The sequence below is a fragment of the Mustela nigripes genome, chromosome 8 (genome assembly GCF_022355385.1).
Source record: "Mustela nigripes isolate SB6536 chromosome 8, MUSNIG.SB6536, whole genome shotgun sequence".
Classification (NCBI taxonomy): Eukaryota; Metazoa; Chordata; class Mammalia; order Carnivora; family Mustelidae; genus Mustela; species Mustela nigripes.
The window spans coordinates 17,516,563-17,530,777 of record NC_081564.1 but is presented as its reverse complement, the minus strand read 5'-3'; the positions used below and the strand labels follow the sequence as shown (position 1 = coordinate 17,530,777).

Genomic DNA, 14,215 nt, shown 5'->3' with positions numbered 1-14,215 from the left:
AGGTTACCTTGCTCGTCCTGTTACCACAGTCTGGGCCCAAGGTGCCATGATTTCCTTGAAACTGCCATGGTCGAAGAATCCACTCTGCCAGGATCCCTTCAGAGCTGCAGACAGGAGGACAGAAGCCCAGGCCAAGGGGTGGGGTTGATGAGGGTCCTTAGGGTCTGCCTGGTGGGCCAGATAACCTGGCATTGACGGCCCAAACACCTGCTTCTCCAGAAAACCATACAGATCCCAATCCCGTTAAAAAACAAAACAAAACAACAACCAAAAAATCCCCCCCAAAAACAGGGCTGCAGAAAATACTCCAAGGCAGGAATTCAGCAGCTCCTGTCAATGCCAAACACATGGAGATCCTAATCCTAAGGATCAGCCCAAGACGCAAATAGAGTTGATGGGACACCTTCAAAAGGTGGGATTTGGGAAAGGGACCACGTGCCCCGAAAACCTCATATGCTGGCTGCAGCCTCACAACATTTAACATGGAGGCGGGGTGCATTGTCAACTTCTAAAAGGAAGCGATAATGAGACAGAGAGAGAGATGGAGAGAGACAGAGAAGAGAAGAGGAGGGAGGAGGGAGGATACGATGACGTCTGCTGCCGCCATCCCTGGACAGGGAGCAGTGCTGGGTCCATCACGGGGTTCGGAGCCAGGTAACAGGAGAGCCAAAGCTGCCAGGGAGGAAAGCTGGGGGCCCGAACCCCAAGCAGCCTGGCCCCAGAGTCTGCTTGGGGGCTGGCCTGACCAGACGGAGAAAACGATCAGAAACAAGTTGGATATTTTATAATCAACTTAAAGCCACACCCCTCGGTGCTCACAGGTGAGAAAACACAAGAGAAACCCGAGAGGGGCACGCAAGCCGAGGGGCGCCCTGCGCCTCTGTGCCCCATGCTGCCCCCCCGGGGGGGCGCCCTCCTGCGCCACACAGCTGGACAGCCACTTTCTAAAGGTGGCAGCATCTGAAATTCTAGACTGGGGGATTAGGGGGATGGGGGTAGCTCAGCTTTCCTGCTCTGTTCTGGATGCTCAGAATGTAACCATACACCTCCCAGAGACAAACCGGCCCCTCTCAGGGGGAGGGAGGGACAGAGAGAATGTATGTGCGCACACATCTCTACGTGTATGAGTGTGCAGAAGAGGCTGGGTCGTCTGTCCTGGGTGAACCCCTGGAGGGCTACATCTGTAAGGTGGAGCCAAACAGAGAGATGGAAAGAAAGACGGAGAGAGGGGGTAGTCATCTCTGGGGACACTGATGTCTGCATTTTCCACCTCTGTAACCACGGGACAGTTTCGGGAGGGAGACCATGACCTGCGTCACGCTTCCCCTCCATGGACCAGCCCCAGAAACCAGAGGCTGCTTCTTGGTTAACAGCTCAGGAGAAGCATAGAGGAGAAAATCCCCATCCCTCCACGCCCTCTACATTTGATCTCGGGTGTACCCCTCTGGGACACGGGGCTAAGGATCCATGCTTCTGAGTCTTCCTTTGTCCCACGTGCAGAAAAGAAACCCAAGAGCCAGGTCCCAGGCAAAGAGCTTTAGAACTTACTCGGGTGAGGCTTTCCTGCAAGCAGCCACCGGGGGTCATACGGAGCCTTGGTCGGGTAGTACCCAACTTCTCGGTCAATGGGGTCAGTGGGTGTGATGATGGGGACTGGGCTGTGATTATCCTATAAAAGAAAACCAACTCAGTCTCCTTGTGCTCCCCAGTAATGCCTGCGATCTGCTTCTCCCCTCTGACCATGATCACGTCTGGTTAGGCAGGACAGCCCAGTCCGGACAAGCCAGTCATCACCAGTTTGAGTAGCATTTGGTGCCGGGCTCTCCACATCACTGCTCTGAATCATTGGGGCAATACCCCAGGGTAGGTACTCCTGTGATTCTCATTTCACAGATGAGGAAACAAGACGCTTGGAAAGAGTAAGAGACTGGCCCAAGGTCTTGCTGCTAGGGAGGAGGAAGCCAGGAATCAGATCCAGCCTGGCTGCAAAGCTCCAGAATTCTTTATTGGTCAGAGTTACCCCTTTCCAAAGCCACCCTTACAAAGGTATGAGCACATCAGGCTCTGTGCTCAATGGGAGCCTGCTTCTTCCTCTCCCTCTGCCTGCCATTTCCTCTGTGCTCTCTCTGTCAAATAAATAAATAAATCTTTAAAAAAAGAAAAAAAAACAGAGCAAAGAACAGTGAGTACAAAGCTGGGAAGAGAGGAAGGAGTAAAGAAAAATGAACCGCAGCCGCATGGCAGAGCTCCTTGTTCCCCGAACTCCCACGCTACCCAGCTGGGGGAGCTGATTCCAGAGTCTCCAGATACAACGCTGCAGAGGGTGTACTGCACCTTTGGCATATAGGACAGCCACTCCAGGATGGTGTACACGCCCTCGAAGTCGTCCGGCACAGTGGTGTGGGAGACGCCGTTGTAATGCATGATCTGCACGCCGCCCAGCTGGTTGTTGGAGGTGTACACCTCTCGGCCCAGGACCTGCTTCAACAGGGTGCACTTAGCAAGCCCGGCCCGTACCCCACCCCCTCCAGGCTCGGGCCTCTTCCATCTGTTTGGAAATCAACTCCCTCCAGGATCCTCAACCTGCACGTGGCAGTGACCTGGGAGCTCTCAAAAATCCTGCCACCCGGGCTGCACCCAGAACCACTGCAGCAGAATCTTCGGGGTTGGGAGGCAGCATCAGTATTTTCCTTCGGTTTCTAGGTAATTCCAACATGCAACCCAATTTGAGAACAAGTGAGCCCACTGATGACTTGGGTCTTCTCACAAATCGAAACCCTACTCCACGTTTCTGATTCGGCATGTCGGCACTGAGGCCCGAGAATCTGCTTTCCTAATGGGCTCCCGGCGGGGAGCTGCTGCTGTGGCAGGTCTGGGAACCAGACTTTGAGAACTTCAGTGGGATTCTATCAGACATTATGTTACAAAGGCTTTACAGCCACTTGGGGTATGTTTTAATACAGTGAGAACAGCAGAATATCAAACTCCACATTCACCAGGAGTCAGGCAGACAGAAGACAAGAAGGAAAGACACTAAAATTTTAATAGGAGCAAAATTACTTTTGGGGGGGGGCAGAGTGTCTCTTTCCAGTTTTCTATAATATGTAATGCCACATTAATAATTTTTAAATATTTAAATGGCAGTACACAAGACAGTTCTACCACAAGAGCCTAGTATTTCTTTTTTTAAATTTTTTTTTTTGGCTCATGGCGCGCTGGTGGCTCAGTGGGTTAAGTGTTTGCCTTTGGCTCAGAACATGATCTCAGGGCTCCCTCTCTCTCAAACAAATAAAATCTTTAAAAAACAAAATAAAGTGAAACAAGTTTTTTTTGGCTCAGGAGAGACCAAGACAAGTGCAAACTGGAAAAAGAGTTTGTAGGAAGGACACTGGTTTCATGCTGAGAAAAAGCCTCCATCAGAAGACAGTGGAAAGGTTACAAGTGAGTCCCCGTCCCCCACAGCCACCACCCCCTGTTCCTGCCCCACCCACTCACCTTGTTTAGCGCGCTGGCTCCCGTCAGGATGATGTGAGAGTTTTCCACCTGGATGACTCGCTGGCCCAGCCTCACCAAGTAGGCCCCAATCCCCACAGCTCGGCAGGTCACCTGTGGAGACGGAGATGGGGCCCTGCTAAATTCCCAAGGCAGGCATGCCCCACTCCCCATGGTGGGGGTCGGGGGAGGACAGGCCAGGAACCCACCAGGCACACATGGAAGCTACAGCTTGGCCACCTGGTCACCTGACTGGTGACCAAACAGCATGGGCACAAGCCAGTTCTTCAGGCTCACCTGACCCTGGCTTCCGGAAAGAATATGGTTAACAAAGAAGAGTGTGGTGAGGCCAGATAGCAGACATGGAATGTTCTGGTTCTTGCTTCATCCAAGGCCTAGCTCTTATACATAGCTCTTCTGAGCCACTGTAGTCTCTCACACAACCAAAGGATGCCTAGGAGCCAGGGCGAAACTGGTGAAATCGGAGTGAGGTCTATACCAAGGTAAGGGCGCTGAGCCAATGTCAATGTCTTGGTCTTGGTAATGTACTGTGGTTACGTAGGATACGTAACATATGGGGGACGCTAAATGAGGGGGACAGGGGAACCTCTCTGTACTGCCTTGTAACATCTAGAGAGTTGCAGACTATTTCAAAATTATATATATATATAATTACATAATTATGAAAATATATATATTACATAATTAAGAAAAATACAATTATGATACATATATGATATATATAATTATATATATTATATAGGATACATATAGTTATTATATATTATATATAATATATTATTATATTTTTATAATATTATATATTCATAAATATATATACTAAAATATATTATATAATTATTATATAATATAATTATATATTATTATATTTTTATTATTATATTATATTATATAATTATATTATATGTATTATTATTATGATTTTATATATTATATATAATTATAATATATATTATATACTGTGATACATATGTATCATATATAATAGTAAAGTATTTCAAAATTATATATACATATCATATATAATTATATATGATAGAGATAAAACATCTATTTTAGAATATAGAAAAATATACATATCTTTATAGATTTTGGAATATATAATATGTAAGTTATTTATATATTTATATATATATAATATAAATAATATATAAATATATATATATCCAAAAGTATATATTTTTTATTTTGAATATATATTTTTATTTTGAAATACATATAAGGTATCTAGAAAACAAGCCTAAGGAAGACACCCATGGCCAGCATTTTCCACCATGGAAATTGAAGATCCAAAATGGAATGTAAAGATAAGGTCTTGAATGACAGTATACCATGAAAGAGTAGTACTATTACTAGGAAGAGCAAATATTTCTGGAAAGGCTAAGGGAGGGAAAGGGGAGATATTCATTTTGTGCCAATCAAAATCAGATAAAAATTCTCCTAAATACTCAGTACCTTTTTTTAAAATTTAAATTCTAGTTAGTTAACCTATAGTGAAATACTGGTTTCGGGAGTAGAATTCAGGGATTCATCACTTACCGACAACGCCCACCGCTCATCCCCCAGCTGGCCCATCCCCCACCCACCTCCTTCCATCAACCCTGAGTTTGTTCTCTATCATTAAGAGTCTCTTATGGTTTGTTTCCTCTCCCCCCGTTTTTCCCCTTTCCATATGTTCATCCGTTTTCTTTCTTAAATTATAGATGATTGAGATCATATGGTAATTGTCTTTCTCTGACTTATTTCACTTAGCATAATACACTCTAGCTCCACCCATGCATTTGCAAATGGCAAGATTTCCTTCTTTTGGACAGCTGAGCAATAATCCATTGTATAAATACACCACCTCTTCTTTATCCACCCATCAGGCAGTGGATACTGGGGCTCTTTCCACAGTTTGGCTATTGTAGACATTGCTGCTATAAACATTGGGATGCATGTGCCCCTTCAAATCTGTATTTTTGTCTCCTTTGGGTAAATATCTAGTAGTGTGATTGCTGGGTCATAGGGTAGCTAAGCCTCCAAACTGTTCTCCAGAGTGGCTGCACCAGCTTACATTCCCACCAACAGCATAAGAGGGTTCCCCTTTCTCCACATCCTCACCAACACCTGCTGTTTCTTGTGCTGTTAATTTTAGCCATTCTGACAGGTGTGAGGTGGTATTTCATCGTGGTTTTGATTTGTATTTCCCTGACGGTGAGTGATGTTGAGCATCTTTTCACGTGTGTGTTGGCCATCTGAATGTCTTCTTTGGAAAAGTATCTATTCATGTCTCTTGCCCATTTCTTAACTGGATTATTTGGGTTTTGGGTGTTGAATTTGATAAGATTGGACCATGATTCAAACACATCAACTCTAAAAAGATACATTTCCGATAATTGTTAAAACTGATTATGAATCATGTTTCAAGGATATTAAAGACTTGCCATGGATGGTTATGGGTGTAAAAATAGCACTGGGATTCTGTAAAAAAGTGGTGTATCTGGGGGTCTTTATCTAGCAAAGATCCACCCTGGGCCATCCAGAGGTGGTAAAACAGGACAAGGGGCTTGCTTTAAAATAACCACAAACATGGGATGCCTGGGTGGTGCAGTTGTGAGGCATCTGCCCTCGGCTCAGGTCGTGATCCCAGGATCCTGGGATCGAGCCCCTCATGAGGCTCCCTGCTTGGCGGGAAGCCTCCTTCTTCTCCCTCTCCCCCTGCTTGTGTTCCCTCTCTTGCCATGTCTCTGTCAAATAAATAATGAAAATCTTTTAAAAAATAAAATAAAATAAAATATGCACAAACAGGGGCACCTGGGTAGTGCTGTCAGTTAGGCATCCAACTCTCGGTTTCCACTCAGGTCATGACCTCAGGGTCATGAGATAGAGCCCCATGTCAGGGTTGGCATTCAGCACAGAGTCAGTTTGAGTTTCTCTCTCCTTCTCCCTCTGCCCCTACCCCCCTGCTCTCTCTCTCTCTCCCCTCTTCTCTAAAATAAATTAATGAATCTTAAATATATATATATACACATATATACACATACATATATGTATAAAGACATATATATGTATGTATGTATGTGTATGTATATATATATATGGCTACATGTTGCTAATCGCCGGAGCTGTGTGATGAGCACACAAAGCTCTTTTCTTCTGAGACTGCTTTAGAGATTCCATGAGACAAAGTGGAAAAGGAAAAGGAAATAAAATAGGAAACTCACCAAGCTGATGGTGACTATCTCTTCATAAGCCAGGGAAGACTCCCCCGCAATCATGCCGGAGCCCCTGAGATTCTCTACGCCCACACCACTGTCCTTCCCGATGATATCCGTGATGACATACCTTCATGAACAAAACATGGGTTCAAGATTGAGCTCTAGCCCAGGGAAGTTCAAGGATGACATATTTCCCCAGAACCCAGGGCAGGGGGGATGAGCAAGGGGAGGGAACAGAAGGTGGTAAAGCAGCCAGAGGTGAAATGAAAGCAGGGGTCTAAGACCCTCATAATTGGCCCAGAAGTTCCTAGAAGGGCAAGTGCAGCATCTATAATTATCACCCTTCCTACCAAAGATGTCTGCCTATTTGGAGGCTGTCCTAATGAAAGGTCATCCTCACCCTACATACCTCCACAAACAATCTAGAATAAAGTGTGGTCTACAGAGTGACGAGGAAAGGCGCTTAGTTCACAATCAATCAGTCAAGATTCTATCGCCTAGAAGTGAAACACTGTACGGCCTAACCCCTGTTACAGATTCACAAGACACTGCTGCAGTCAAAACTTCTGACAAGGTCTGCAGTAAAGATGCTTGTTAGATCCCATTTAAACCAGGGTTTCTCAATGTACTTGGTTCTTCACCATCCCCCACAACGTATCACCAACTAATGTTCCAGAAAACCTAGCCTGGGAAATTATGACTTTGTCAACTTCATTGGGAAAAAAACAAAAACAAAAACAAAACCCCACAACATTCCCTAGAAAAGACAGCTGGCAACCTTGGACCTCCTCACAGAGCAGACCCCTTCCCTGCCTACACCTTTCCAGCTAGATTAGCTAGGCTAATTTGGTCATAGATGTAACCTTGCAGCTCTAGGGACATCACGGGAATCCAAGCTAATTCTTTCCTGTGTGAGGTACTATATTTGTGAAAGCCACGACTCACTCTGGATGGCAAGGATGGGCTCACCCTGAAGAAATTCCCACATGTCTTAGTCCCCAGTGTCCGGAAGGCCCGGGGATCCCACTGTACAAACACCATCATCCCGTATGAAAACATCACCCACAAGCCCAGAGGCAAAGAGAGGGACTGCCTGTCAGTAGTTGAAATCAACCACAGGCAAAAGGAAGGAGCTACGTGATAACTTACTGACCTGGATTCTCCGTCTTCCTCGATGTGTTTACAGTGGACAGAATTCAGGGAGCTGACTGTGGTGTAGTCTTGGGGGGTCAGGTACAAGTACTTAAATCCCTTAAAGAAATATACATCAGTGAGGCTATGAATCCAGTTCCCTGCACTAGACAGCTACTGGTTTGTTTGTTTTTTTTTTCACTGTATCCATTATTTTTAATGTCCAGCGTTTATAATACGAGGGCCAGAGCTCTCTCCCCACCTCAAGTTTATAAGTTTTCGATTGGCTTGTGAGGCCAATAGGGATACTTCTTCTTGTCTAATTTGGTTTCTGGGAAGGCTTCATTCAGGTCCTCAATGGTCATCTGATCAAATGGAATTATGTTCCTTAGCTTCTCCAGCTCTTTTTCGTATTCCACAATCCTGGCCTTTGAGAGAGACAAAAACTCAGCACAACTTTTCACATCTTCTTTTTCTTCAGTGTCCACCTGAACAGTGTATTTATATCCTCTGGCACAGGAATCTTCAAGGCATTGAACTTCTTCTCAAAGTCATCTACCAAGCCAGCCTTCGCCACATTGGCCTTGTAGTAAGCCCAGTTGATAGCAGGGGGTTTCTCAGGGAGAGTAGCCAACTTGGAGGTAAGTGTCTCATTCCAAGATTTCAGGGAGTTAGCAATGGCATTCTGGTTTCAGGGTATGTTCTCCTCAAAAGCTACCCAGTCAATGGTTTTTAGAGCAAGTTTTCGCCCAGCCACCTTGAGATCCTTCACTGACCCCGGCTGCCCAGAGTCCACAGCAGCAAGGAATGGAGACTGCTGTTTGTTTTTTAAAAATGATAACATTGTAAGGGCAGATGTTAATAAGGAGTTAACCATGTGTTAACAGCACCACTGGCATATCTGATGTTAATTCCCTATCAATAACAGCTACAGACTGAAGGTCTGATCAGTGCCAAGCACTTTCTACTCATCCTTACCCATTTCTCCTGCTCTGAATCAGCTCCTTTTCCTCCAAATCACCTCTTCATCCCTGCTCCCCCAAGGTGTCTGTTCTGACTTTTTCTCCTTATTGATAGCTCCCTCCATGAAATTTTATCATATAGTTTATGTACCACGTGTATATGCATTATGTATACACATGCATGTACACGTGTGTGTACATATGTATATATGCTTTTTACATGAAAAAAATAATTTGGGGGGCGCCTGGGTGGCTCAGTGGGTTAAGCTTCTGCCTTCGGCTAGGGTCGTGATCCTGGGGTCCTGGAATCGAGCCCAGCATCGGGCTCTCTGCTCAGTAGGGATCCTGCTTCCCCCTCTCTCTCTCTCTGCCTGGCTCTCTGCCTACTTGTGATCTCTCTCTCTCTCTCAAATAAATAAATAAATACATCTTAAAAAAAAAAAAAAAAGAAGAATTTTTGCCCCCCTTTGGAGGAACCAATGCCACTGCCTGGAGGAAGCCTACTCTGGCTGCAGAAAAGACCTGTCCCCTGTATTTCCACATCACAAAATGGGATCTTTTTGCTCATTCGACTTGCATTTTATTTTGGCTAGTATCTCTCCATTTTCTGGATGATTTCTGAGAATCCCCTGCTGCCAGAAACCAAGACTTACCTTTGCCTCCCTACTGTACGCCACATTCAGGGGACGCTCAGGCTACATTAGCTCTGTGTTTATCAACTTCTCATTATTATTCCCCTCAGGTGCCTTTCCAGACACTTTTTTCCTGATTGTCACTCCCGTCCAAGAAATTTTTAGACCGATCTACCATAGGTCTTTTCTGTGCTGTACATGTGTATCTGTGCTTTATGTGCAAAGCGCACCAAGATTCTTCCCGCCCGGGTCCCCCACCCCAGTGGGCACTATCACCCCCACTGTGGGGCATCACATCACCATGCTGGTTTGGAGACGTACTTTGTTGGGGTCTCCTGGGTCCACCCAAGCCACCTGGAATATATGCTTGATCTCCTCTGCGAGGCCGATACCGGCCCCACTGTTGGCTGCGAGGTAGATTCTTGGGATGCCCTCTGCCCGGGCCATCTCCGATGCCCGCAGGTACAGGAGGTCTTCTCCCATGCCAAAGGACCCAATTCGGAACGTGATGTCATTGCTGATGACGATCACGTCCCGCCCTTCCGGATACTCCGGAGTCTTGAACCTCATTTTGAAGGCCACCATGCCCACCTGCCAAGGAGATGAATGCACAAGGAAACATGGTTTGTTTTCTTTGGGAGTGGGGGGCAGGGTGTTTTTTGAAAGGGTGAGTCTAGCCAGGGGTCACGCTCCACGGAGTTCCTACCTCATTTCCCCCAGGAAGGCGGTTCATCTCCACTAGCTGGCCCTGGGGATCCAGCACGAGTTCAGTGTATGTCAGGATGTCCTTAGGGTACTTGTCTGGGGTGCCCCACAGTTTAAAGAGAGCCTGGGGATAGGGAAAGAAAGAGAAAACCCAAAGTTCTCATTAGGGAGGCACATTTTCTAGTTCTTCTTCTCTTTAAATTATGAACTATGGATGGAGGCTCCTGGGAGTGGCTGTCGGTTAAGCCTCTACCATGATCTCAGGGTCCTGGGATTGAGCCCCGCATCGAGCTCCCTGCTCAGTGGGCAGTCTGCTTCTCCCTCTGCCTGCTGCTCCCTCTGCTTATGCTCTCTTTCTCTTGCTCATTCTTATCAAATAAATCTTAAAAAAATAAATTATGAACTATTGAAAGCACACAGAAAAACATGCAGAATAAGCAACACCCACGCCCCATCTGGTGGTTTTCTCAAATCATAATTTTTTCGTGGCTGCTTATGAATTTTTTTTAAAGGGATAAGAGAAATGCAGTTGAAGTCCCTGGTGTACCCCTTCCCCAAGTGCAGATAATCATTGTCTTGAATTTAGTGTCCACTGGTCCTGTGCATGTTTTTATGCCTTTTGTTATACAGGCATAAATTTTAAACACACGGGGGTACCTGGCTGGCTCAGCTGGAAGGTGTGCAACTCTTGATCTTAGGGTTGTCATTTGAGCCCCATGTGGGATGTAGAGACACGACTTAAACTTAGTTTTTTTTTTTACAAGATTTTGTTTATTTATTTGACAGAGAGAGAGATCACAAGTAGGCAGAGAGGCAGGCAGCAAGAGAGGAGGAAGCAGGCTCCCCACTGAGCAGAGAGCCCAATACGGGGCTTAATCCCAGGACCCTGAGATCATGACCTGAGCCAAAGGCTGAGGCTTAACCCACTTAGCCACCTAGGCCCACCTTAATTTTTAAAAATATTTTATTTATTTATTTATTTGACAGAGAGAGAGAGAGATCACAAGTAGGCATGGGGCAGGCAGAGAGAGGAGAAGCAGGCTCCCTGCTAAGTAGAGAGTCTGATGCAAGGCTCGATCCCAGGACCCTGAGATCATGACCTGAGCCCAAGGCAGAGGTCCAACCCACTGAGCCATGCAGGCACCCCTTAAATTTAATTTTTTAAAATATTTTATTTTTAAGCAATCTCTATACCCCATGTGGGTACCCACATACCCCAAGACTAAGAGTCGAATGTTCTTCCAACTGAGCAAGCCAGGCACCCCCCGACAGGGCTTACACTTTAAATAACTGTCTTGTGATGGACACACCCTTCCGTACCTTGCCCTTTCGGCTCCCCCATGTGTTTGAGAGATTTATCCACACTGAGAAATTTAACTCTATTCATTTTCTTTGCTGTTCAGTTTCCATGGTGTGAGTAGATCACAAATTACCTATTCATAACCCTTTTTAAGGAACGTTTAGGCTGCTTCCAATCCTACAGTATTAACAATAGGGCTGTAATAAGCATTCTTTTTTTTTTTTTTTTTTTTTTTTAAGATTTTTAGAGAGAGAGGGAGCTAGCACGAGTGGAGGGAGGGGGAGAGGGACAAGCAGATTCCCTGCTTAGTGTGGAGCCTGACGTGGGGCTCAGTCCAGGACTCTGAGATCATGACCTGAGCTACAGTCAGACATTTGATGGTGCCCCCCAGCCACCCCTGTAATGAGATCCCGATGGTCTCTTCTTATAAACATGGATGAGAGTCTCATCAAGGGAGTATCTAGGAGTGGGATTGCTGGGTCACAGGGTTTGTAAAGCTTCAAGTTCACTCGATATTATCAAACTGCTCTCTCAGTTTTTCAAAATGCTTTACAGTCCCAGGAAGCAAGGGTAAGAACTCCTTTTCTCCATATGCTTGCCAATACTTAGTTTTGTCAAATATTTTCACATTTATCCATCTGCTGGGTATGGGTATTGGGAAACTAAGCCGTACTTCATTGATTATTAGCAAGGTGAGAGCCTTTGAATATGTGTACTGACCATGTGAGTTTCCTTTTTGCCAATTTCCTCCCGTTTATAACTCCTGCTCATATTTTCTGTAGCTTTGTTTTTCTCTAATTGACTAGTGCTCTCTAGACAATCTAGTTGTAATCCGTTGCTAGTGATAGGCATTGGGACATATTCTCTCTGTCTGGGGCTCATCTTTCGTCTTTTGCATAAAGAACTTCAAAATTTTAATATAGTCAAGTTTATGGGTCTTTTCCAGTACAGTGGAAGCTCTTAACTGACTCTCTTGAAACTTACTTCTGTATACTAGATAAGGTAGAAATCAAGATTTGCTTTTACCATTTAGGAGCCCTCCCTTACCTGTGGGGGAAATGCTCCAGGACACCCAGTGGAGGCCTGAAACCTCCAACAGGACTGAATCCTCTATGTACTATGGTTTGTTCATATGTACATACCCAGGATAAAGCTTAATTTATAAATAAGGCCTAGTAAAATAATACTAATAAAAACAATTATAACAATATAATAAAAGTTATGTGAACATGGTCTCTCTCTCCCTCAAAATGTCTTACTGCACTAAACCCATCCTTCATCTTGTTATGATGGGAGATGATCAAATGCCTACGTGATGATGGGGCACCTGGGGGGCTCAGCGAGTTAAAGCCTCTGCCTTTGGCTCAGGTCATGATCCCAGGGTCCTGGGATTGAGCTCTGAGTTGGGCTCTCTGCTCAGCAGGGAGTCGGGCTCTCTGCTCTGCCTCTCTGCCTACTTGTGATCTCTGTCTGTCAAATAAATAAAATCTTAAAAAAAAAAATGCCTACGTGATGAGACAAAGTGAGGGGCATGATGTAGGCAATGTGACAGAGCGTTAGGCTAACACTGACCTTCTGAGCATACATCAGAAGGAGGATCATCTGCTTCCAGATGGCAGCTGACCACAGGTGAGTGGAATGATGGAAAGCAAAGCCATGGATAAAAGGGGCATACCGTACCTTTTAGTGAAGTTGATCCCCTTAATTCATCATCCCACCTCTGCATTCTGCCAAGGCTCCCCTTATGAGTGGATCTGATTTCAGGCTCTGTGCTATTCTTCTTTTTTTTTTTTTTTTTAAAGATTTTATTTATTTATTTGAGAGAGAGAGACAGCATGAGCAGGAGGGAGAGGAGGAGGAAGAGGGAGAAGGAGATTACTCACTGAGCAGGGAGCCCAGCATGGGGCTCGATCCCAGGACCCCAGGATCATATCCTCAGCTGAAGGCAGACGCTTAACCGACCGAGCCACCCAGGTGCCAGGCTCTGTGCTGTTGTACTGGTCCACTCATCTAGCTCTATTACAACACACTGTAGTAAGTACTGCTACTTTAAAACAAGTAGTGACACTGGCTAAGATGAGTCCTCTTTGCTCTTTTTCAGTATTGTTTTTGCTATTCACAAGCTTTTGCTTTTCCCTATGAATTTTTAAGTTTCACCAAAAAACTTTGGAATTATACTGAATGTATTGATTTGGGCAAAACTAATAGCTTTACAATATTGAATCTTCCCGTCATTCATGAGCATGATAAACCCCTCCATTTCTTTAGGCTTAAAGTGTTTCAAGAAAATTTTAAAATTTCCTCCATAAAGGCTTTGTATGTTTTTTGACTTATTCACAAGTAAACTTATAGTTGCTTTTACTGTTGTAAACAATATTTTTTTCAACTACATTTTACAGCTTCTGCTGGTCGATGAGAATGCAGTTAAGTTTTGTACACTGATCGTGTACCTAGAAATCTTGCTATATTATTTCATTGGTTCTGTACATTCTTGCATTTCTTATATAGAGATTTACAACATCAGCAAAAACACCATTTTTCTTTTTTTCTTTTGCATTTCAGTCTTTACACCTTTTATTTCTTTTTCTTGCCTAATTGCACTGGCCAGAAACTCCAATAAAGAATGTTGAATAGATACGGTAATAATGGATATATCTGTCCTGTATCTATCTAACATTTATTTCACCATTACGTGCTATTAGTTTTAGATTACTATCTTTTATAGAGATAAATTCCCTTCTATTCTTAGTTCATTTAAAGTTTTTAGTATGA

The 14,215-nt window shown here is 44.6% G+C and overlaps 1 protein-coding gene and 1 pseudogene across 2 annotated transcripts in view; both read right to left on the bottom strand.

Moving 5' to 3' along the window:
• Nucleotides 1-14,215, bottom strand: part of ACACB (acetyl-CoA carboxylase beta) — a 125,820-nt gene that overhangs the window by 9,711 nt on the left and 101,894 nt on the right. For both annotated transcript variants that reach the window (XM_059408634.1, XM_059408635.1), the window contains 8 exons: nucleotides 10,145-10,267; nucleotides 9,760-10,029; nucleotides 7,867-7,964; nucleotides 6,720-6,840; nucleotides 3,496-3,606; nucleotides 2,335-2,478; nucleotides 1,549-1,669; nucleotides 8-104 (listed from right to left, as the gene is read on the bottom strand). In XM_059408634.1, coding sequence (XP_059264617.1) covers nucleotides 8-104; nucleotides 1,549-1,669; nucleotides 2,335-2,478; nucleotides 3,496-3,606; nucleotides 6,720-6,840; nucleotides 7,867-7,964; nucleotides 9,760-10,029; nucleotides 10,145-10,267 — 1,085 coding nt within the window. The remainder of the gene's footprint in view (nucleotides 1-7; nucleotides 105-1,548; nucleotides 1,670-2,334; nucleotides 2,479-3,495; nucleotides 3,607-6,719; nucleotides 6,841-7,866; nucleotides 7,965-9,759; nucleotides 10,030-10,144; nucleotides 10,268-14,215) is intronic.
• Nucleotides 8,033-8,688, bottom strand: LOC132023717 (ATP synthase subunit d, mitochondrial-like; annotated as a pseudogene).